Source organism: Festucalex cinctus, chromosome 6, assembly GCF_051991245.1.
Source record: "Festucalex cinctus isolate MCC-2025b chromosome 6, RoL_Fcin_1.0, whole genome shotgun sequence".
NCBI lineage: Eukaryota > Metazoa > Chordata > Actinopteri > Syngnathiformes > Syngnathidae > Festucalex > Festucalex cinctus.
The window spans coordinates 23,594,510-23,618,537 of record NC_135416.1 but is presented as its reverse complement, the minus strand read 5'-3'; the positions used below and the strand labels follow the sequence as shown (position 1 = coordinate 23,618,537).

Sequence of the window (24,028 nt, the reverse complement as noted above, 5' to 3'; positions counted from 1 at the left end):
GTTCGCCCTTCCACACTAACCCGACCAGCCACGCAACACTCAAAAGTTATGTGCTTTCTTGTTTATGAATGCTTGTGAATGCATCGCGGTAAAGGAGGGAGGGAGTGTGCGTGGAGTTGTCTGTGTATACAATAAAGAAGGTAAGATCACAACCACCATCTGCTGTTAACATACTTGAAAAACGTTACAGTGCTGTATAAAGTAAAGATAGAAAATAGCCGCGGGAAACAATGTCATTCAGTCCAACTGCAGGCACCTGGGACATCCGGATTTCATGAGGATATTCGCTCGTCCTTATGGGAAATGTGGTTCTTTCAAGGGAAAATAAAGGGAAAACAATACCGCTTTTGGCCAAAGGTGCCGCCATAATCAACAAAAACCAAATGCTCCTTTGTTTTGCTTTAACATCAAATACTAATATGAATCTACATCAAGCTGCCTTGGTTATGCTAGAATGACCAAAATCAATCAGGTATTTACTAGGGATGTAACGATATCCCAAAATCACGATACGATATTTTCACGATATGAAGGTCACGATACGATAATTAGCACAATATTGGTTTGGGGGGGGCGATGGGGCGGGGGGGTATTTAAAAAAGATCACACTATTGTAAAAAAAAATAAAAATAAAAAAATGATTTATTTTTTTTTAAAAACAGCTCATCCTAAAAAAAAGCACAATATTGTGCTTTTGTACATAATAGCAATGCATATACTGTAAACCACCTACAATCTCTAATAATATTGAGGCACTTACTTGCTAATACAAGCACACATTGATCGCTTCACAAGCAAATTAGGTTCCTTTTCATCTGAGAATTAGAATAGATTTAAACATAGAAGGCCAAAACATCCCTACCGAATATTAAATTGCACTAATAAACTAGCCACTAGAGGGTGCTAGAACTGCACAAATGGAAATCAACCTGACTTTTTTTTAAATATATGTGTTCCTTTTAAATATTGTGAACATGACGACGACGATATTGTGGAAGTTTTAATATCACGATATTACGATATTGCCCTTATCGTTACATCCCTAGTATTTATAGACTTAAAGCACACAGCACAATTGATTTTTCTTGTATTTATTTGGATTATATTGTATTTTTGTTTTATTACTTAATTACACGAGTACAGATCTTCTATTGATTGTTTTTTTTTCATACAAATTTTAAAAAAAACATGGTCTTTATAACAATTGTCATGATAGTGTATATAAATAAAACACCAATTTTATAATAGTTATTCTCTTCATCTGCTCGACCAAATTACTTACTATATGTAACATAAAGAAGAAGGTAGCAGACTTAGTAATTGGCTACCACCTGTACTCGTATAGTACATGATGGGCATCCATCGGCTAACGCCTTCCTCAAAGTTTCCTTTCTCTCTCTTTTTTGTAATACATTGACAGCATATCATTAATAAAACTCTGGGTACTTGACACACTGAATATGAATTATACACCAGCTAATACTGCCATTCCGTGTGCCTGTAAATCGAGCACATGAAAGCGAAAGCCGTTGACACGCTAATCAGAATTATGACATTTTTTTTCTGCTGCATCGGTGAGGCGCTACCAGATGTTTGATCCAGTGGATGAAACAAACGCTGCTCCTTTGATGTGAGGCATTTACTGTCAGGGCTAATGGAACACTGCCTGAGCTCACCCAGCCCTCTAACAAACCTGCCAAACTAAGTTCCTGCCTCTCGCTTTAATTGAATTGGGTTCCTTTCTCGGGTTGCACACTACTGTACTCTATGTCCTTTACATAGGACATAACTTAGGTTGAAATACACAAATAAATATAAAGTCAGCTTTTGATAATCTATCCACATTCAAAAGCAAACGTTCCACGTTGTAGCATCTGGATTTTTTTTGTAAATTTCGTAGTTCAATGGTGTGTAAGGGAGACACCTGTGTTTATTTATAGGAGGAGCAAATCCTGTTTTAGTCACTGCTTACAACCTGGAGTGCCATCCAGTACGCTACTTGAGGCCAGATTGATCTGACGGTGATGGCACAGAGACAGCAACGAAACTCGGCACTTATCTTGGCATCCACTTGTGTGTGAAAAGCCGAATATGTTGTGTGAATAAATGAATGAAGATCATGTCGGCGACCACATGCAACAGAATAGAAAAGACAAACATCCCTTTGAACAAATCAATTAACCAAAAATGGCATCGGCAGAAACTACAGGCTTGTTTTTGACTATCCTATTCTGTCCCAATTACAACAAAATAACTACAGTAAAACAATCACATTACAGTTCCTATATGTTTTACATTTTATCAATGGCACTAAAAGCATGAATTATTTTACATTTTAATGTTTTCTTAAACCGGGTGGCGCGGTGATCGAATGGTTAGCACGTCTGCCTCCCAGTTCTGAGGACTCCGGTTCGAGTCCAGGCTCCGGACTTCCTGGGTGGAGTTTGCATGTTCTCCCCGTGCCTGCTTGGGTCTTCTCCGGGTATTCCCGGGTATACCCTAACCCTAACCCTCCCACATTCCAAAGACATGCATGGCAGGTTAATTGGGCACCCTCAATTGTCCCTAGGTGTGCTTGTGAGTGTGGATGGTTGTTTATCTCTGTGTGCCCTGCGATTGGCTGGCAACCCAGTTCAGGGTGTACCCTGCCTACTGCCCAGAGCCAGCTGGGATAGGCTCCAGCATCACCGCGACCCTCGTGAGGAATAAGCGGTCAAGAAAATGGATGGATGGATGGATGTTTTCTTAAACCCCAACAGAGAAGTACACAGAATCATCAAGTCCACTCCACAATTTTACACTCAAAACTGAAACACATCTGTATTTTATGTTGGTCCTCAATCTACATGTTTCAAACATAAATAAACCCCTTCAATTATAGTTTCCTTCTCTAAATTTAAAGGTAGGCTATTTTACTGCACAGAACAGTATTTCCAGTGTTTTCAAATACACCATTTCCATACATTTTAATATACCACACCCTAGTACTAATTGATTAATTGATTCTCTGTAGCCAAACATTCATTATTCTAATCACTATTTTTTTTCTGTGATTTAATAATTGGGTCTATATTTGTTGCGAAATACATTTGTATCATCAGCGAACATTACAAATTTTAATATGTTTGAAATAGTGCAAATGTCATTTCAATAAATTATAAATAATTTAAGTCTCAATACTGAACATGGTGGAATACCACATGTTACTCTTGTCAGTTGTGATATTGCATTTCTTCATTTTTAATTGCACTCTAATTTCTACATTTGTGCTGACTTATACCAAATTTAAATAAGGTTGTTGTACTTTGTTTTTATACATCCTTTTAACTCTTTTACTGCCACACTTTATGAAAAAAAAAACCTTTGATATGACAAAGGCTTTGATCGTTTACGAAAATATATACATTGCTTCCATCTGCTGGTCATAGTTAGTGTTTTTGATTCCCCAACCCATTGACCAGGGAGCTATGCACTTAGCTCTTGCACTGAGAAAACATAAAATAAATTAAAAAAAAATTTTGACGTCATTTAACGTTTATGGCGGCATACGTTGTGATTTTACTAATCGTTATTAAACATTTTTGGCGGTCAAAGAGTTAAACACAATCAGTGATTCACACCTTTACAGGTTAATTCCAAAGTTGTTCCACACATTTACACCTATAATTGAACCACACCTTTGTTTAATATTTACTCTTATTTTGATTTTTTTTTAGAGACATTTAAATCATAGTCACTGTCTCTGATTTCAAACAGGTTCTTCTGAATATTATGGCAAAGTAGTTTGTTGTGTACCTTGTACATTATTTGAGCTATTATAAACTCAGCTAGATCATAAAATTTCATTGAGATAAATAATGAATTTGCTGGTTCTGTATATTTTGATCAGTTAATAATACTTATTGCTCTTTTTTTTGTAATTTGAAAAGAGGGTAAGTATGTTTTGTCAGCATTTCCCCATATTTCCACACAATATGTTAGCTATGGTAATAATTATGAGCAATATAATGTATATAACGACTTCTTATTCAAAACATCCTTTGTTTTGTAGAGGATCCCGATAATTTTAGACACTTTCCTTTTAACATTATCTATGGGACTTCCAGATAAATCTTTCATCAATAACTACACCAAGAAATTAATTTTCATACACTCTTTCTGTTTTATTATAATTTACTCGAATTGTGACTTGGTGCTTGACCTGTCTAATGCCAAAAACTATAAACTTTGTTTTGTTTAAATGTAGAGATAATTAGTTGGTGTCATCTCCGGATACTCCGGTCTCCTCCCACATTCCAAAGACATACTTTATGCTTCAATCGCAAATTTGGCAGAAGTTTATTCTTGGATATCTGGACATGTCATCAAAAAGGCATCGAGAATTGGGGGCGGAAAAGCGGAAAAGAAAAAACAATGAGATGATGCTCGCGCGTCACTTGCAGGTATGACAATTTGTTTATTTTGTAGCAGCTACGTTTACATGACCACAGTTAGCAAAAAAAAAAAAAAAACACTCCAAACCGCCGCAGTGGAATGGTTGTGACCAGCACGTTCATTATACGGTATGTTAAATGGAATGTGACGAGACAATATATTGTTTCATATGGAACGGCCAAGAGCGGCATGTACTGGTGAAAGTGTAATTTGAAAATAATAATAATAATCATCTTAAGGCTAAGTAGATTTCCTCATTTCATATTCATAGTTTTAACATTATGTCCAGAATTTTTACATAGTGCCCTATCAGTCCTTCTCTAAAAAGGTAGATTATTAAAATTTTCATGTATCTGTGTTTTAAATATAGGCCTGCACAATACCATAATCCTAATCAATTTAGAAAATGTTTGTACCATGGTTGGTTCAAAACCATATTTCATTGTAGAATCCCTGAATATTGTCTTGTATTTCTGAATACAGGATCAATGCTTCAATATGTTCAAGGAGCATTTCATACCCTAACATAAATGCGGAAATTGCACAAAAGCTGTCATATGATGACCTGATAGCCGATTTTGCAGCCCAGAAATGTAGACATGTGCCTCTGTAGGGCCTCTACTAACTTGCTTGCACTTTGTTTATTTCCAGATGTTCATTTGTTAATAGTAGTGGCATTGAGTTTTATTTTAATTCATTTAGCTTTATTTATTTGAGTATTTGGTGTCATTGTTAGTTTTATAAAGACTTATTATTTATCACTTATTTTTGTGAACATTTTTAAAACTTCAATATTGACACTTAGAAGTAGGGCTGGGTATCGATTCAGATTTCCAGAATCGATTTAATTCGATTCACAAGGGCCCGATTCAATTCATGATTCACAACGATTTTCGATTCAGTTGAGAAATTCATGCAGCACATATTTTAGACAGTCAAAAGTACCAATGCTGCAAAGAGTAGAAACTTCTTGCTCTAATTTAATGCATTAGTAAGAATATGAATATTTACATTAGGAATTGAATCCATTGCAGTTACATTAATCTGTTTCATTTAACATGGCCTTATAAAAACAATAAATAATAATTTAAATAAATTACAACCACAGCACAGGCTGTGTAAATAAATTGACAAAAATGGGGGGGTCGATATATTGATACATCCATCCATCCATCCATTTTCTTGACCGCTTATTCCTCACAAGGGTCGCGGGTATATTGATACATGGTTTTATGTATCGATATTGGGATATGAAAAGGTGTATCGATATGATAGAGATATATCGATATTTCAAACCCAGCCCTACTTACAAGTTATTTTGTTTAATAAAGCAAAATTGACAAATACTCAGATATTGTTCATTTCTACCAGGGGAGGGGTGATGGGGTGTGCGGACGGAGTGTTGGGGGGGGGGGGGTTGGGGGCACCTCGAAAGGTCGGTCTCGGTCCGCTTGTTTAGTCCGCACCAGGATTCATTTGTGTGTGTTCAGACCTGCACAAAAGACGTGGGAAACGAACTCTGGTCCGTTTAAAGCGGACCAAACAGTGTAGGTTTGAATACACCCTAATTGATCACAATGAACGCGTTATTTTGACACCCCAAATTTAGAGACCATTAAGTACACTATTCATGTGCAAGTGGTCTTGTGTAGGTGGTGCATGGCCAATGGCCATGTCCCAATGGTTGGTTAATTAAACACTAAATTGTCCTTAGGTGTGATTATGAATGGTTGTTCGTCTATGTGTGCACTGCGATTGGCCGCCAACGTTGCCTACCGCCCGAAGACAGCTGGCAGTGAGGATAAGTGGTTCAGAAAATGGATGGATGGGAAAAGAATCCGTTTTGAAACCCGATTGGGAGGAGCACAACTGATTTTGAGGTGGCACTTTAATGGCCATTGATTTCCTGAGGTGCCACTGCAGCACCAGCAACCTCTCTGGAAGTGTTGTGAAGCTGGCTGAGAAATATCAGTAACAATTTCTTGGCATTGTTGGATATAGTTAGAGTATTTTAGTAAAGTGCAGTATATAGTAAATGAGTAGTATTACCTTTCTTTTGTTGTTTGGGCTCACGTACAAATAACTCAGTATTGTCTTTGCTCCAACTTTGTCATTCAGTTTCTGGTATGTTGCTCCATAGTCAGTTGACCTGAAATTTGATCAGAAAGGTCTGATGAACATTTGAAGAAAAAAAAAAAAAAAAAAAAGACTTGTTGCAATTAAAAGTCCCCTGACATTTGAAGGGTTAAGGCACTGATATAATTAAGTCCCCATTGAGCTGAACATATCAACAGGATCTCCCGCAGGAGTGTAGTGGCCACATTTTAATGGCCACAGTTGTGACTTCCTCTGACTCATTACGTACACAATATAACTTCCATTCTCCATTTCAGATTTGAATTAATAGTGTCTAAATTAAGAGAATAATAATGCTAGTGCAAACACACACGCACGCACACTAGTGACGTCCTCTGACTAATTAAATACACACTACAACCTAAATTTCAGATTTGAATTAATTAATTACCTATATTCAGAGGAATAGTAATAATGCTATGGTGCAAAAAACAAACAAACACAGTAGTGACTTCCTCTGACTTAAATACACAATATAACCTACATTCCTCCATTTCAGCTTTGAATTATTACTGGTATATAAATTCAGAGAAATAATAATGCTAGTGCAAAACAAACCAACAAAATAACACGTGCCTATATGAGCACAGCTTGAGAAGGGTCGCAAGGCATACGTTTTGTGTTCTTTCTCTCTCATTCCTGACATTGATCTCACAAAGGCCTCTTCTCTTAAGTACAATGAAAGCTACAAATGAGAATTGGCTTGAACAATTTGGAAGCTGACCAAAAACTCAGGGGTAGATTCACTAATAATGCATAATAATGTCCGCTAAGAGCACTAAATATTGCTCCACAAATGCACCCACAGTCTCCTCCCAGTTACCCACCTATTCACTAGGGGTGTACTCAAAAAATCGATACAGCAATATATCGTTGCGGGCCTCATCACAATACACGTATCGATACGCAGCTGTCAGAATGGATATTGCTCGTTAACTTTAAATCGGCAGTTCACGTTTGCCTTTGTGGCTTGCATTGTACCTAAAAAATAAAAACCAGCAGTGTCTTTGAAGTTAATTGCCTTCAATTAATGCAAAAATAGCTCACCGGTGATTGGACACTGTGTCTTGCTAAGAAAAATGAAAGCAGAGGAAGAATGTCAACATTTATTTATTGATAAACTTAACATGGCACGTGTCTCAGTGTACCAATTTTCCTATATTTTGTTTAAAAAAAAAAAAAAAAATGTTTCTTATTTGGGATACATATGTATCGCGATACGTATCGTATCGTGGCCCCTGTATCGTAATACGTATCGTTTCGTGAGGTTGGCGGCAATACCCAGCCCTACTATTCACTAAGAATATTGCTCTAATCATATACCGCCGCAAACACGCCCACAAATTCTGACAGCTGGGAGCAGATCTGCGCCTGATTCACCACACATGGCAATGGATTTGCTCCAAGAACACGGTTGTATAGTAACAGTTGTGAGAAAGATGACATTATCAGAAATCCAGGTTGGACCGAGGAGGTGCAGAAGCGTTTTCCTCATTTAGCATCATTAAGCTGTACAGCAGGGGTGTCAAACTCATATTAGCTCAGGGGCCGCATGGAGGAAAATATATTACCAAGTGGGCCGGATCGGTAAAATAATGATATATAACTTAAAAACAATTGCCGTCAAATTCTACGCAGATTTTCGCTATTTGTGGCCCAGCCCTAAATTACGGAGGTCAACTGTAATAAAAAAATAACGTGGCAACACGTTGCCTGTATGTGTTCTGGACATGTTAAATCTACCTGTATATATTGCTCCCAGAATGCATTGTATGGCGCAGTTAACTCATTCACTCGTCGCCATTTCCCCCTTCGTTCCCGGCTATTTTACTGGATTTTGACTGATTTTTGCAAGGTCCACAGAATATTGTGTTCTATTGTCATAAAAACATGGAACCTACCCAAAGAAGATTAGAGTCCCTTCTTTCATCAGGATAAAAAAGAAAATTCTATCTGCTTCCGTTTTGCAACAATTAAGCATTAGAATATAGCTAAGTTTCATCATTATTCACATTCCTGGTGAAAACGCTGGCAAAAAGAGCTTGTTGCAACATGGCCTTGGTTGATCTCTTATACTCTGCTGCCACCTGCTGGCCGTTTTTGTAATAACTACCATTGCTTCAACAATTCTCATCAGTTCAGAGGCTGCATCAAAGCCTTCTGTATGCTCGATCATTAAAAAAAAACAAAAAACAAAAAAACAAATGTATAAATATGTCTTTGGGACACTGTTAATATTTAAAATAGAACATATTTATACGTTTTTGGGAGCAAATGAGTTAATGACGTTATAAGGATGTTAATCCTTGTCATATCTATTTGTGTTACCAGTAATTGGATTTGTTTCGTATTTAACACGTTTATGTCGGTCTATAATAAAAAATAATAATAATGATAATAAAAATTGAACAAACAGTAACTTTTATTTGTGTGTAAATTAATGTCATCCAGGACGATTCCCCGTACAAGTTGCTTTGCTCATCTGAGGACTGCTTGTGAAATTACAAATGTATATGTTTTGATTGTGGCTGTGTGTGTTGTAAACCAACATAGAAAAATGACACACACTGCCGCCGCTCCTCTCTCTCCTCTCTACGTGATCAGCTTGAGGGCACTATTTTCTCCATGCCACCACTGCTGTCATGATCCACAGGTTCGAGGAAGCGCCAAGTTTATACCAGCCTTCCATAAACCTTGTTTGTATCACTCAAACTCCGCGTGGCTATGGGGTATATGCCATAGAAGAGGCGGGACGTGATTTAGCACATCAGTTTATTTTCGGTCCGGGTTGCGAACGCGCAACCCAGGGGCACAAAGTCGAAAGCACAAGTATTTTTGACGCAGCCCACACGTCGCAAACCGAACTGGAAACAAACTGTTGTGTAAAAAACAGTCCCGCCTCTACTGTGGCATATACCCCATTAGACAAAGTCCTCTTCCCGATCTTCTGTCTAGACAGATGTTGTTCGTTCAAATGTGGAGGATACAGCAGGGTGAAGATGCGCAAAATGAGCAAGAAAAACGAAATGGTCCAGGCTTTCCATCAGTAGTGTTTTTCCGCGTTCGTCACCTCCCCTTCTTGCCTCGTGCTCTGATTCGCTCGCTAACAGCCAATCGCAGTGATCAAATGCACCGACGCCGATTCAACGTGTCAAATTTGCTGTAAACGTCCCCCACCGGCGTATTCCAACTCGATCAGACTTTACGATAATGATAATAATTTATACACTGATCAGAACGGCGCATGCCGTCGGCCCAATGTTGTCCGATTGCCGACATCGGATTGGTGTATCTAAGCCTTAAATCGGTTGTCTCACAACCTGAAGTTGTGGGTTTGTTTCTCAACCCTTGAGTGATTTTTTTGTGTGTGTGTTTTTTTTAAAAGTTTTTATTTTACTCTCTTCCAAGTGTAAATTTTATTCTATTTAGAGTGGAACCAAATACACTCAGTTTAGAGTAAAATTTACAGAATTTACCGTGTGCTCATGAGCGTTCAGCTAGTACAGTTGCAGAAGCAAAGTCCTCTCATAACTATTGACGAACATATCACTGATTTCAAAAGTAGCAGTCATTTGCATTGAACTTTCCTATCAGGCTTGACTACAGTATGAATAAATTGTATTGAAGGATCTGTTTGGAAGCCTTCTGAACACAAAAGCTAAAATATTCATGCTATTCTTGCAAATGTACTACCCCTATTTATATATCACTGCCTGGTTTCTATGGTGAGGACTCAATTTCCTCAGGGTGCACTATCCGGGGTGACTTCAGAATCATCAGCACACTGGTCCACAGGACAGTAGCATCAGGTTATTGATTGGCTCCTCAGAGCCTTCTGTAGATGAAACATTGAAGGTATGACTTATTTTCAGTGCCACTGCAACTTGCACAGTTGACCAATAAAATAGTCCGAACTCATCAGACTCCAAGATGATGAAACATGCAATAAATGATAAATGATAGTTTCTAAGGGACAATGATCCTGACGGAAAGTTATCCACCTAGATAGCAACTTATTTACTGGTCATGATATTGTGGGATTGGACTGTGATTCAGATGTAATCTTTTGACTTGGAGGTTAATGAAAATGATAGCAAGTAATTTGAATTGAAACTCTGAGGGAAATGCAATAATAAATAATACGCCGCTGTTCCATTTGTCATACACTTCGCCTACGACGGAGTATTAGGGCTACGTACAAATATATATTTTTTTAGGGGGCGGGGGAAATATGACGAGAAAAAGTGGCAAATTTGCCACTTTATAAACTGGCAAATTTTCCACTTTTTAATATGACGAGAAAATATAACATTATTTTATATAATATGACATAGAGGAAGGCGGCGTGGGAGAATGTTGCTGCTCAGGTCAATGCGTAAATTTAAATGTAATCGTTTGCAATCACAATAATACGACAGGAGAAACTGAATGATAGCTCATTAATTCATTTCATTTAGGTGAAATCCTGTGGGGGAGAAGCGCACTTGACATAAGACAGAGGTGTCCAAACTACGGCCCAGGGGCCATTTGCAGCCCGCCGTCCATTTTTCAGTGGCCCGTGACATATGTTAAAAATGGCATTTGATTCAGTTAAAATAAACAAAACGAAAAATGTTTGGAGATGGTTAAAGTAAGAAGGGAGGGTATCAAAAAAAACAAACAGGTGCCATTAAAGGTTGTTTTAGTTTACTTAAACCAATGAAAAAAATAAAAATAAAATTCAAAAACAATAATGTTACCGAAATAAAATAAAAACGAAAATTCTTTATAAAAAACAAAAACTAACTGAAACTACATTTTATGTTTACAAAACTAACTAAAACTAATTATAATTATAGCAAACGTCCTTCGTTTTAGTCTTTGGTAATTAATTTAATGCATGAAAAAAAAATTAATGTATCAGCCTTTGGGGATGATTTTAAATGTGATTTTTAGTAGATTTATTTTGATATAAACCGGAATAATGATGTTTAAAAGTGTGTCACACAGAAGTGACGTCATCTAGCAGCAGCCAATAGAAAAGCACCAAAAGATGACATTGCTCCCATGGTGTTTTTTAAAAATTGCGCACAAGTAATACACTTTTTTTTAAATTAAAACTAATACTAATACTAAAACTAACGAACTAAACTAAAACTAAGCATTTTTTAAAGAACTTCACTAATAAAAACTAACAGAACAACCCTGAAAAATAATAAAAAACTAACTAAAATGAAAAATTCCAAAATTATAATAACCCTACTGCCATATTACAAATAAATTTGTTTATATACTGTAGCATTTTTCTAAATATGCAAAAGCACAAATAAATTATTTGTACAATTCTTTGGACTAAACACAACTTCTCTTCATCACATTATGTGGCCCTTGTGGCCTTCTGATTTTCTGTATGTGGCCCTCAAATGAAAAAGTTTGGACAACCCTGACATAAGATAAATTATTAAAAAAAAATTAAAATAAATAAAAAAGTCAGATGAAATATAAAAACATTCAAAGGTGTACAAGAAAAAAAAAAAGTGCTTAGATGCATAGATGGTGGAGGAGTTATTGAGTTGAGTTCATGTGAAACTGCTGAAGTGGAAGGCATTGTTTAGTGCAACGTTCTCAGGGAAGTATGTTTTCCAACTGTCCGTGAAGTGCACATGAATGTGACTGGCGCAGATGATGAGTCGAGATGGCGACTGCCCACGCCAATAAGGAAGACGACTGAGGGCTGCTTCTCATGAGTACTCACAGTGTGGCGCCAATTGGGCCAATTGGGTGCACGAAGAGTGCGTACGCCGTGGCTGTGCATCGCCGGACAGAGTGGGAGTTGAAATACGCAAATGGTGCGGTGCTATATGGCGGGGTTGTGGCAGAGGGGAGCTACAGTACTGTACCATAATGTACTGTATCATGTTGTGCGCACGAAACATGGCATTTATGGACATCACGTTCCTATCTGCGAATGTTCTCAAGTCAGAAGTTTGTAACTAGAGGACTACCTGTACTGTATTTACAAGTCACTCCATACTTTATGTGGATTTTGGGGAGGTGTGACTCGCCATTGCGGGAAACATCACAATCATTTTTCATATTCAAGTTTCATATTTCATAGCTAATATTTGATTTTAGTTTCATCCCACTTAAAAGAGCATAAAGTGATATATGCAACTCAGTCAGGTGGTTCATTTTTGACGCATCGAGTGGTGTGTCATGATCTTTCATAGACCCTGTCATGAAATTGACATCGACAAGTGATCAAAACTTTACATTACAATATTTAACCGGCATTACATACAAGGCATCACTGCATTTCATAACTTTAATTACACTCATCCCGACTCGCTGTCGGTCATGTCAATGACAGCGAAGCAGGCCGACAGCCTGTCAATGTGCTCGCTTGCTTCTTGCACTTCGTCAGTGGACATGCCTTAGTGTGTGAATGTAGTCATTTGAATTTAAAATAAAAATCAAGAAAGAGATTCCGGAATTGAAGATTATCTCTGTTTGGATTACCAAGCAAGATCACCGGACCAACGGCGCGCTTTTGCTACATGGTATGACGGTGTGTTATGACGTGCGTTATTGTCATTCTGTTCACTTTCGTGCTGAATTGTCTCATTATGTTGTACTTTGACTTTTTTTGGTTGCTATGTCCATCCACTAAGGGTGTCACGATTTCGATTTTTTATCGAAATCGATCGAAATTACGTCACGATTTCGAGCATCGAAATAGAAGAGAGGACACACGATTCGATGCCCCCCCCCCCAGCCCCCCCGCGCCCGCCGCCACCGCCGCCACCGCCACCTCCCAGGAAAGCAAATGAGACGCAGCCATTCAGCTACTAGCTAACGGCACTTGTTAGCTGACTTCTCCTGCAGTCATGATGGCAAGCGCGGACAGACACAGCAATGGTGCTTCAAGCCGCTCCCGCTTCTCTCGTCACCAGTTTGGAAACATTTTGCGTTCCCGGTGAGTTATGTCGACAACGTTCACGTTGTCGATAAAAAGACCACAGTTGCAAGATATGCTATGGGCGCGTACTGTACTCGGCCACGGTGTTACGCCCGGCTCGTCAAGGGGAAGGGAAGTAACACAATAACAGAAAATATAGAGTAGATAAACACGGGTCGACTTTAACATCTGAGTAGTTTTAATTGAAATTTCAGGCAGGGGTTTGACAAGGGAGTGAAAGTGGAAGGTGAACAAATAATAACCGCATTTGACAGAACTGACAGAACGGAGGAGAAACAACAATAACCAATAGGGGTATAATACACGGATACACAATAGCGTCGCGCTGGCACAGTCGTCCAATCGGAGTGTCGCGCTGGCACAGTCGTCCAATCGGAGTGTCGCGCTGGCACAGTCCTCCAATCAGAGTGTCGCGCTGGCGCATTCAAACTGAAGTACCATTATACGGGCACCAGCCGACACAAACACACACATACATACTAGGGGAGCGGAGCCGGCGGCGGGCCCGAGCCGCCAGCCGTAACAACGGGAAACACGACAAACATGACGGGACATTTACGCAGGCATCACAAAGATTTAGATTTATCAAATTCAACTAGAAGTGGGAAAACAACGGTCCAACCAACTATTTCATCCTCATTTACAGTGAAACTTCCACACACTTCAGCTCGCGCGAAACGCCAGATCCATAGGTCTATTTATAGCAGCAGACCTGCAGCCTTGGAAAACGCTGGATTCAAACATTTAATTAGTGTACTTGAACCACGCTACAGTATGCCCAGCAACTGTAAATGTTGGGATATAGTTTGTTCAGGCTGTATTTGTTCCATGACTTTGGATACAATATATTTTTTGTTGTTGTTGCACATTGCACATTATTTTAAGAGGAACGCACAGCACACTGTTGTAACCAAAAACAGTCAATAGATGGCAGGCACCCACTGTGACTTTTTGTTTTTGTTTTTTTATTTTTTATTTTACACTTCAGTAAGAACAAGACGGTTAACTTTATATTGTAAATAAATTCTTTGAATTTGATCATTCCTGCCTAATGTCAATTATCATATATTACATAAATTTACACAAAAATAATATGGAAATTGCATCACCTACATGTAGCCGATCTTTTGAAATAAGATTTACTGTACAATGAATAGAACCAATGATCATAGACTAGCCTTAGCCTACAGAAGCATATGCCTCTGTGTTATAAAGTGGGGGAGCGGGAAAAAAAAAAAAAAAAAAATCGAAAAAAAAATCGAATCGTGACCCCAAAATCGAAATTTAAATCGAATCGTGGAGTTGGCGAATCGTGACACCCCTACCATCCACCAATCCATCATCAGAACCGATTATTCTCACATCATTTATGGAAATAATTTGTGAATGATGATTGAGGTGAGGAAATCTGGGCTGTTGTTAATAAACAGACAATCAAGACGCGGCGCTAGCTAGGATAAACTTTAAAACTTTCAAAGAGTTTCAAGCTTATTTAGATTTATTCACAATAATGCTGTACTGTACAAAAAAAATATATTATATTGAATGTCAATTTAATTGACAATCACCTTTATTAGATGCCCCCCCCCCAATTAATATGTTAAATCAAGGTTGCTTTTTATTTGCAAATATTTTGCTTGCAGTATCTGTATCAAGCTCAGTTTGAGCATTCCTTTTTTCCAGGTATCACTTCTTGTTTTGCGGTTAATATCTTCAGTGTTCTCAATGCATGCTCGATAGTGTTTAAGTCTGGATATTATTTTTTATTTTATCCTTATTGTCAATTTTTGTAGAGTGGTTTTGGGGTGTGGCGTGGCGTAAACTTTAATGTTTCATCTTGAATGACTCATTGTGTCTTCCATAAAGTATCATGAGCAAATGTAGTATGATAAGCTTACCTCCATAATGAGCTCTCAGTAACACTGTTTAGGTTGAAATCAAATAATTTGGTCAGCATCAAAATCACCTGAAAAACAGGACAAATTGTAATGAATAAATATACAAATTATATACAGCTTTCAAAAACAGTGCACATATGAAAACATAACTTTCAACGTATGAAATTATGTATGTGTGGTAGAGTGAATACTGTGTTAAACCAAAAAAAAACTGTTCAGAAAAGGAATCTCTTCATATTACGCTTTCACTCTGTGGAGAAAAAAATAGTAATAAATGATTAATAATACATCACATGCAGTATTAATACATACTGCGGCAGAAGATTACATTAGAGTTATTGCTCTGGTATAAAATGTAATCTTGCCACTATAAAAATAAATTACAAATTATGAGGCTGTGAAGCTGCCAACAGGGTCCAAAATATGGTCATCAACAGAAAGAACTGTGTCTGGTTTAGAGAGGCTCTGAAAAGTTTGATTGCCAGAGGCAGAAACCACTGTAAGTGGTGTTCTGAGAGGTGTGATTTTCTTTCATCTTCATAAATTCAGATTTCATAAAGAACAAAAACTCATGCATTACACAATCACATGCATTGTAAGATGAAAAGACTCTTCCAAATGTTAAAAGTGTAATGTATACATGACTGATCATACAAAGCGGGGATTCCCTATATCATGTTGAAAAAAAAAAAAAAAAAAAGACTCTTTATATATTGATGTTATTTTAATAGATGGACACTTACGGAGATATTGAATGATGTATTTAGTAAATGAGCAATGTCAGTTTTGCATGCAATTATTGAGGAGTTAAATCTCCCCAAAATTTACCATCACGTATAATATCCGGGAGAGTTGATCCATGCCATATATTTTCAAAATTGAGATATTGATATATTTGAATTCTGCACTTAATTCCCTTTAAAATGATATATGATACATGGATATAGCTGAAAATTTGACAAAGTTACAGCAGTTTTAATGTTCGAAAGTTGAAATTCCTATTTTTGAGAAAAAGGGCTTTAAAGTTTTGGTACTTGCATCTTACAAATGTTCATAGCAACCAGTACCTTAGGAAAAAGATATGAACCTGAAATTTTCAGAAAACGTTAACATATCAATGGAAAGTCACTTTCAATAGCAGGCAAGGTCACCGTCCGAGGTATTTGAACCCTTTAAATGTTTTAGAAGTTTGACCTCTCAAGAGAGGAAATCAGCCTCAACTTTGAAAATCACATTCGGCTTACAATTCATTTGCTGAGGCTTTGGTTATTTTATTGTTGCTCCTTGTTGTATTTTCTTGCATAAATGAGGTCATATTACCACAGTGGGAAATTTGATTTAATAATTTTGTGTCAATTAAAAGATTATTTGCCATTTGATGTGGACTGTGAAAAGTGCTTTATTGATCATGTGTATATATATATATATATATATATATATATATATATATATATATATATATATATATATATATATATATATATATATATATATATATATATATATATATATATATATATATATATATATGAACACACACGTGCGTAAAATACACTGAATTACATGGCTGCCAGTGACAACAAAGAAAAAAAAAAAAAGAGGGTTTTTTGAAAATATGCATTTCAAGGAAAAATTCAACTTTGACACCAATACTTTTTTGTTTTTATTACAGGTCTAACATATAAACAGTTTTTTTTCTTCAAAATAACATCATAAACAAATAATAATAAAAAAAATGTGATTATCTAAACTGTGAAATTATCCAGGCATCTATTTACAATTTTAACATTTTACCAAACTATGAAGGTTGGCCTATTTACAAGTGCATGTGTGCAGTCTCTTCCACCTCTATGGGGCATCCTTTTTTTTTTTTTTTTTTTGGTGTGGTAGAGGTGAAACCATTGTCCTTTGTGCAAGGGCTCACAACATGATGTACACCACATAGTCTTTTCACGACCTTGCCTTCCGCGGGGTGGGCTTCAGGTACCCTAGTTTGTGCCTGGCCAGCTGTCCATCAAGTCTGCGCCGTGGTTTGTAGGGTGCCCGAGTGGGGCAGCGTTCCTTAGCCTGTGCGTTTGCAAGTTGCTCCTGCATGAGCCAGGCTTCCACAACATCAACAATGAATTGCAGGATGCTATCGTGCTTTTCAGGGTTCTTGATTCTGTACAGGATGAGTGCATTGCATCTTTGAAAAATATAGGCAACAATTTTTGGGGGGGCCAGTTCAGCTGTATTTTGGTCCATCTTATCTAGCCCATTCATGTATTTGTTGTATATTATGACACACTCAGGCTTGAGCACTTGCACTTTGTCTTTCTGTCCTTTCTGCCGCAGTTCAATCACATGCATCTTGTCTTGGTGGCAGGTTGTCACCATTTTGACAACCCGTTTGTCATGCCATGCAGTCACCATAACCTTCCCGTTGTGGCACGTGACTTTTCCTCCAGCCACAAGACTCATTTTTGTTGTTGTCTCTTGTGGCCTGTGGTTCTCCCCTGTTGCCATTGAGTGTGCCACAAACATTTGTTTTCGCTGCAATCAAGCGTTCACATCGGCTGACTGAATTGTAAAACATGTCCATAAACAAAGTGTAACCACTGCCTTCGAGATGGACCAGGAGCGAAAACACAATGTCTAGCAGTGTACGAGCTTCCCCGACTTATGGCAGCATGTTAAAACAATAGCCAGTTTCAGAGTCACACAAAATATATGACGATGCCATATTTGATGGGCTTTTGGGGGTTGTAGACTTTGAAAGACAGACGCCCCCACCACAGCATCATATCCTCATCAATGCATATGTTCCGATTCGGCTGATACAGTTCCCTGAATTTGTTGACAACATAATTCAGTACTGGCCGAACTTTATGCATTCTATCAGAAGCATCATGGGATGTGTTACTGTTATAGTGCAGAAACTGCAAAAATAATTTGGAAACGATTTCTTTACATTGTTTGGTTGAAATTTGGATTTGTGTGCACAGGATTAACACCTCAATACATTGCAATGTTTGGGTTATTCACAAACCAAGTAACAAATGTTAGTTCCAGAAATGTTTTCAGTTCAGCCACTGAGGGGCTTCCGAGCATTTGCTCTGCTGAATGGCAGAGTGCTGGATTGTGCTGCAATAAAGTTTGCAGCGAATGTGTTGGTTTGGTAAGAAAGGAAGTAACAAAGTAAACTTTATTTGTATAGCGCTTTTCACAGACACAACAATATGTTGCAACAATTGTTGTCGAATACGCGTCATTAAATCATTTCTAAACTCAATACTTGCATGCGACTTGCATACAGGACTGTCTCAGAAAATTACAATATTGTGATAAAGTCCATTATTTTCTGTATGCTTAGGGCACCAAAATGAATAAATTAAACATGACAAAATATCACGATTTAAACACAATACGTACTAACCCAAGGTAGAAGTCCCAGAAATGATGTCCAAAAAGCATATATATGTGACAACAGGCAAGCGTGGCTATTGTTTACAAATAGGACTCTATATACACGGTTGTCATCACATGAACTCAACTCTTCAGCGTGAACCCCCGTGATCATGTGGTCTGGCGGGTGCAGATTTCCAGACACGCAACGCACGTGGTGTGAATTGAAGTCCCTGCGGATGCCGTACGGAAAAATGCAGCGCGTCCGTTCGGCAGGAAGTGTGAATTGGGCGTAAGCACCACTATACATTTTATGACAATTTTGATTTGTCTTTTTGTTTTTAGTTTCATTTTTGATCATAACTCTACTGCAATCTAACTAGTCCTGATTATGTTCACACCATAGAAGAACCTTAGATGAGGAACCAATCAAAAGCATACCCCTTTAACACTCGAAGCTTAAAATAACGTCACATGGGAATTGAGGCTAGTGAGCATAAATAAAAACACGAATGGTAATTTAACAAAACTGAGACATGAAGCACTCAAAAGTGGACAAAGTCCCCTAATCTAGGAGCTGTCTGTTATTGAAGCAGTTGAGAAACTGTATGACTTGAGTGACTTTGTGAAACACTTCCACCAGCATGGCATTCCTGTGAGTACAAGCTTAACAGATGCACCTCGGGAAGAATTACATTGCTTGGTTGGGGCCCTCGTGATATTGCTTATTAAGCATGAGGAAACATCTGCAGTCCCCAAAACACTCAAAACGTGCAGTGCATTTGGCCAGCTCCAAGCCATTAAAATGTGCGAAGAAAAATAACCGCTGGGATAACAGCATTAGTTAAGGGTGTTTATTAAGAGTGATTTAGGAAGAGCATGTCAGCGTGGGGAGAGTTGGCCTGGGGAATGAATAACCTTAAATGTCGACTACACCAGACCTTTGCATGCTAATGACTGACCAAGTGTTTTCAGCTGCCCAGCTGGAGGCTAAATTGACACTTGCCCCACATAGCTTCTCACTTCCTCTGGATTCATTCACTTTCTCTCGCACATTCTTTTTTTTAAATTATCCTGATGTAAACTGGCATACAGTGGAGCACTTCAAGTCAAATGCCTGAAAGGTCATCCAATTAGGAATTTGAACTGGATTGCCTAGAACAAGCATCTAAAGCACGCATTTAAAGTGGCACAAACCTCCAGAGTTCAAAACAAAGTTGTGCATGACCTCACACATGCTGTTCGCGTAATCTCAAAACTTCAGTTCAACGAGCAATAAAGAACTATCTCCTGGTGTCCGATTTTGGCCAAATTGTCATTATTGAAACAGATCCATATATATATATATATATATATATATATATATATATAAACAAACAAGTGCCTATTTCCTTACTTACTAACTTTCCATGAAGAGACGAGAACAACAGCTCCTCCACTGAAAATGTTTCCTTCCAAAATAACAATAACCTCATTCACGTTATACTGTTGTCTATTTTCTATTGTTTTCTCTTTTTTTTTTTTTGGACACAAAAACCCCCAACCCAGGCCAGGGAAATTTGTATTTTGACATGTTAATTACATTAAAGCAGCCGCTGTTGGTAGAAGAGGTGTGGAGGGCAAAACGATTGCACACAGCAGCTTGCTCCGTGGGAAACAGACCCAGGTACAGTTTTATGTGTACCAACCCCTGACCCCTGCCAATTTTAGATGCTCCAATGCAGTAAATACTGTACGTATCAAACATACTGTACAGTCAAACATTTTTGCGGCATAACACGACGCCTTTAATTAGTCTTAGGAGTAGAAAAGAAAAGAAAAAAAAATCGGCACTATGGCAACGAGTAATGCACAGAGCCAATGGTGGTTAAATTAACTTTAATAGCACGAAGATGCACAGTATGATCCATCCGCTCAGCCATACTGAGAAGGTTTGCAAAACGATATGTGCCTAACTTATAAGCATATTTTTTTCAAAATTTCATTCGTAACTCACAGTTCGTAAAGCGGGTCGTTCATAACACGTGGTTCCACTGTGTAGTTTTGCATTGTATTGAACAAAGGAGAACTCGAGTTACGACGTACTTGACCTACGATGGTTCGACTTTACTGCGCCCGTTCCTCGTCCCCAGCACCTTCTTTTTCATTCACATTTCCCAATCATGCTATTTTACCCTCACACTCATTGCTCAGCGCTTTGCGATGACACACAGACAGCACGCTATAGCTAACTTAGCTACTAGGAAACTTTAAAACCCACCAGGCGTCCGTCACCAATAAATTTCCGTGCGGAAACACGAAATAATGGTTCCAGCAACTTCCAGGTGCTGCAAATATGTTTTCTTTTTTTTAATTACAGCATAAAGTATTTTAAGTTAATGCTAAGTTAGCTAACGTTGTTCCTTGTATCAAAACAACCATATTAATTTTCAGTGAGTTTCATCACCATGAAACATAATGTTGGTTCTTGTCTGCTGGTTCTGCTCTGGACCTCTGCATCAATGATGATTTTGAGGCTTGGCGTGAACGCAAGCTTGACTACTTTCTTTTGACATTTTGACTTGCATTATCAACGTTTTTATTGAAATTACATATTTTCTACCACCTCCTATCATAACGCCATCCCGAAAGTATATTAAATAGCTAATTTAGGACGAGAAGAAACCGCAAGTTAATTACACTGTCATTGTATGATACAGTACAAGTCTCTGGTGTTTGTGGCTAGTAGCTAGCTGTTAGCATTAGCATCGGGTGCCTGGCTGGCATAGTGACAGCTGTTCCTTGGCTCGCTTGCGTTTCGTATTGTTTTCAATATTGTGGACCTAGGCTACTTTGTAATCCACTCTCCCTATTTAAACAAAGGGATTGTGCCTTAAATTGCACTTAGATGTATTTTTCATTATTAAAAACAAATAAATAGAACTTTGCCTTAATTTATAATTATTTTATGAAACAATAGCTTTAAAAAAAAAAAAAAAACATACACAAAATAAAAACCCATTCAAAATATCCAATATGGACATTTGGATTTTAGAAACCAAAACTTCAAGTGCATTACAAGTGCAATAGAACGTAAGATACCTTGTTATTTTATACATGGACGATGTATAAAATAATTATGTAACTTTCCTTATACTTAAAGTTGTATTCCTAAATCATAATGGCCATGTTAGACATTGCGAGTTTATATATTAAAAATAATAATAATAATGGACAAAAACGTTTTATAAAAATAAATTAAGACAACGTTCTATTTATCTGATTTTTTTATTTTAATTTTATTTTTTTAACAATCCGATCCGTGACTTTTGTGACCCGTTGCACCACTAGTTGTTTGGGTACAAAAACTATGTGGTGGTCAAAAAAAAAAGAAAAAAAAAAAAGAACGGTAAGTAAGCTAATGTCAGTTGTTTGTCTAATTATCGTTGCTCGCTGTGTAATTAATGAGACTGTAATCTTACTGGTAATACAATGCAAACATAGCAATCTGATGAACCACTTTGGGTTCACTCCCTGACTCCTACTTTAATGGTCACCCAAAATAATATAATCTACGATGTTGTTAAAACGACTCGAAAGGACTTGAAACTCAAAGTTTAGGACTTGTGACTCGCTTGAGACTTGTCAGTCTTGACTCGGGACTTGACTCGGGACTTGTCAGTCTTGACTTGGGCCTTGACTCGGGACTTGAGGGCAAAGACTTGAGACTTACTTGTGACTTGCAAAACAATGACTTACTCCCACTTCTGCCTTCTACTATGGAAATGAAAGAACACAGAGATGTAGGGGTGCTTTATTTTATTTATTTTTTTTACTTTTGTAAATGTTCATTTTGCAGATGTTTACTGAAATAAATATTTCTCTCTCGTGAATTTTTTTGTGCCCCAGGTGTGCCCCAGTACAGTATTAAGTCTAGTGACGCCGCTGCGTAGCGCCCTCGCTGTTTAACAAGGAAACGGTGAGTAATTCTGCAAGAACAGAATTAATTGCAGCATCCATTCATTCATGTCGGGTTTGTTTGTTAGCCCCGGCGTCGGCGCTGGCTTCTTGGTTTTGTCACAGTTGCATATGCCACCAACAAACACAATGTCGCTCTGCGATTGATCCAAAACACCAGTGGTTCGGAACGACGGTTATCTGCGGGAGTGGTACAAACTGTATTCTCCGGAGTTTGTGAACTCACAAATACCGTGAAAATTCATCTTGCGAGAGCAAGGTTAATGTATTTCACATAAATCCGAAAATTGAGTTGTAACGGCTAGCATATACACACTGTTGTGTTAGAAGCAGCATTGAAAGATTAACAACTTCAGAAAACAGCCGAGCCACATTGATGTTATTTTCAGTCGACAGCAAGTGGCAAAATGGCCGCTCCCTGAGATATAAAAAACAAAACAAAACAAAAACAGGTGCATTTTGCAGCTTCACTCATACTCCACAAACACAATATTAATCAGAATGTTGTGTTTGTAAATATGACGCCTTAAATAGATTAATTAATTATGCTGCAAATTAATTAAAAATTAACGCAATTAAAAAAACAGCCATTTCTACATAGAATACCCAAAGGGCAGCCCTGTGCCTGGATTAGTCTCACCATTTATTTGCAAAGGAGGCAATAACTGTCTCCAAGTGACTTAGTTTTGGATTAACAGCCAAATACAGGTGCGATCAGCTCTACCATTTGACTTTTCTAATTTCAGCACCAATAGGCGGCCCTTTTGGCCAACGCAACAATGACTCTTGCCTTATGACGCTTGTGATTCCTTTAATCAGATACAATGAATGTGAAGTGAAATCTGCTCTTCCTACCTGCACCACTAGTCAAAAGCAGGGTGACAACAGACGTGAGTGCGACACAGTACAGTGAGGCAAGCTTACTTGGAACATTGACCAGCAAGTTTATTCATAATATGAACAAAAACGAGACTATTAGCAAGAACACAGTGATTTGTACCTTGTGTATAAAAGACATTTCTGTAATGTCCTAGAATTCAAATCCTTTATTTGGGGACCTTCAGTTGATATGATATTAAAGTCCATCCATCCATTTTCTTAACCGCTCATTCCTCACAAGGGTCGCGGGGGTGCTGGAGCCTATCCCAGCCAGCTTCGGGCAATAAACGGGGTACACCCTGAACTGGTTGCCAGTCAATTGCAGGGCACACAGAGACGAACACCCACTCACACTCACACTCACACTCACAAGCACACCTAG

The 24,028-nt window shown here is 37.9% G+C and overlaps 1 protein-coding gene across 5 annotated transcripts in view; it reads right to left on the bottom strand.

Moving 5' to 3' along the window:
• Positions 1–24,028, bottom strand: part of sorcs1 (sortilin-related VPS10 domain containing receptor 1) — a 215,843-nt gene that overhangs the window by 97,596 nt on the left and 94,219 nt on the right. For all 5 annotated transcript variants that reach the window (XR_013284119.1, XR_013284120.1, XM_077525635.1 and 2 more), the window contains exons 2-3: positions 15,427–15,494; positions 6,484–6,583 (exon numbers count right to left, since the gene is read on the bottom strand). Coding sequence is in view for 3 of the 5 variants with exons in the window: in XM_077525635.1 (XP_077381761.1) it covers positions 6,484–6,583; positions 15,427–15,494 (168 nt within the window). In the remaining 2 variants the exon portion in view is untranslated. The remainder of the gene's footprint in view (positions 1–6,483; positions 6,584–15,426; positions 15,495–24,028) is intronic.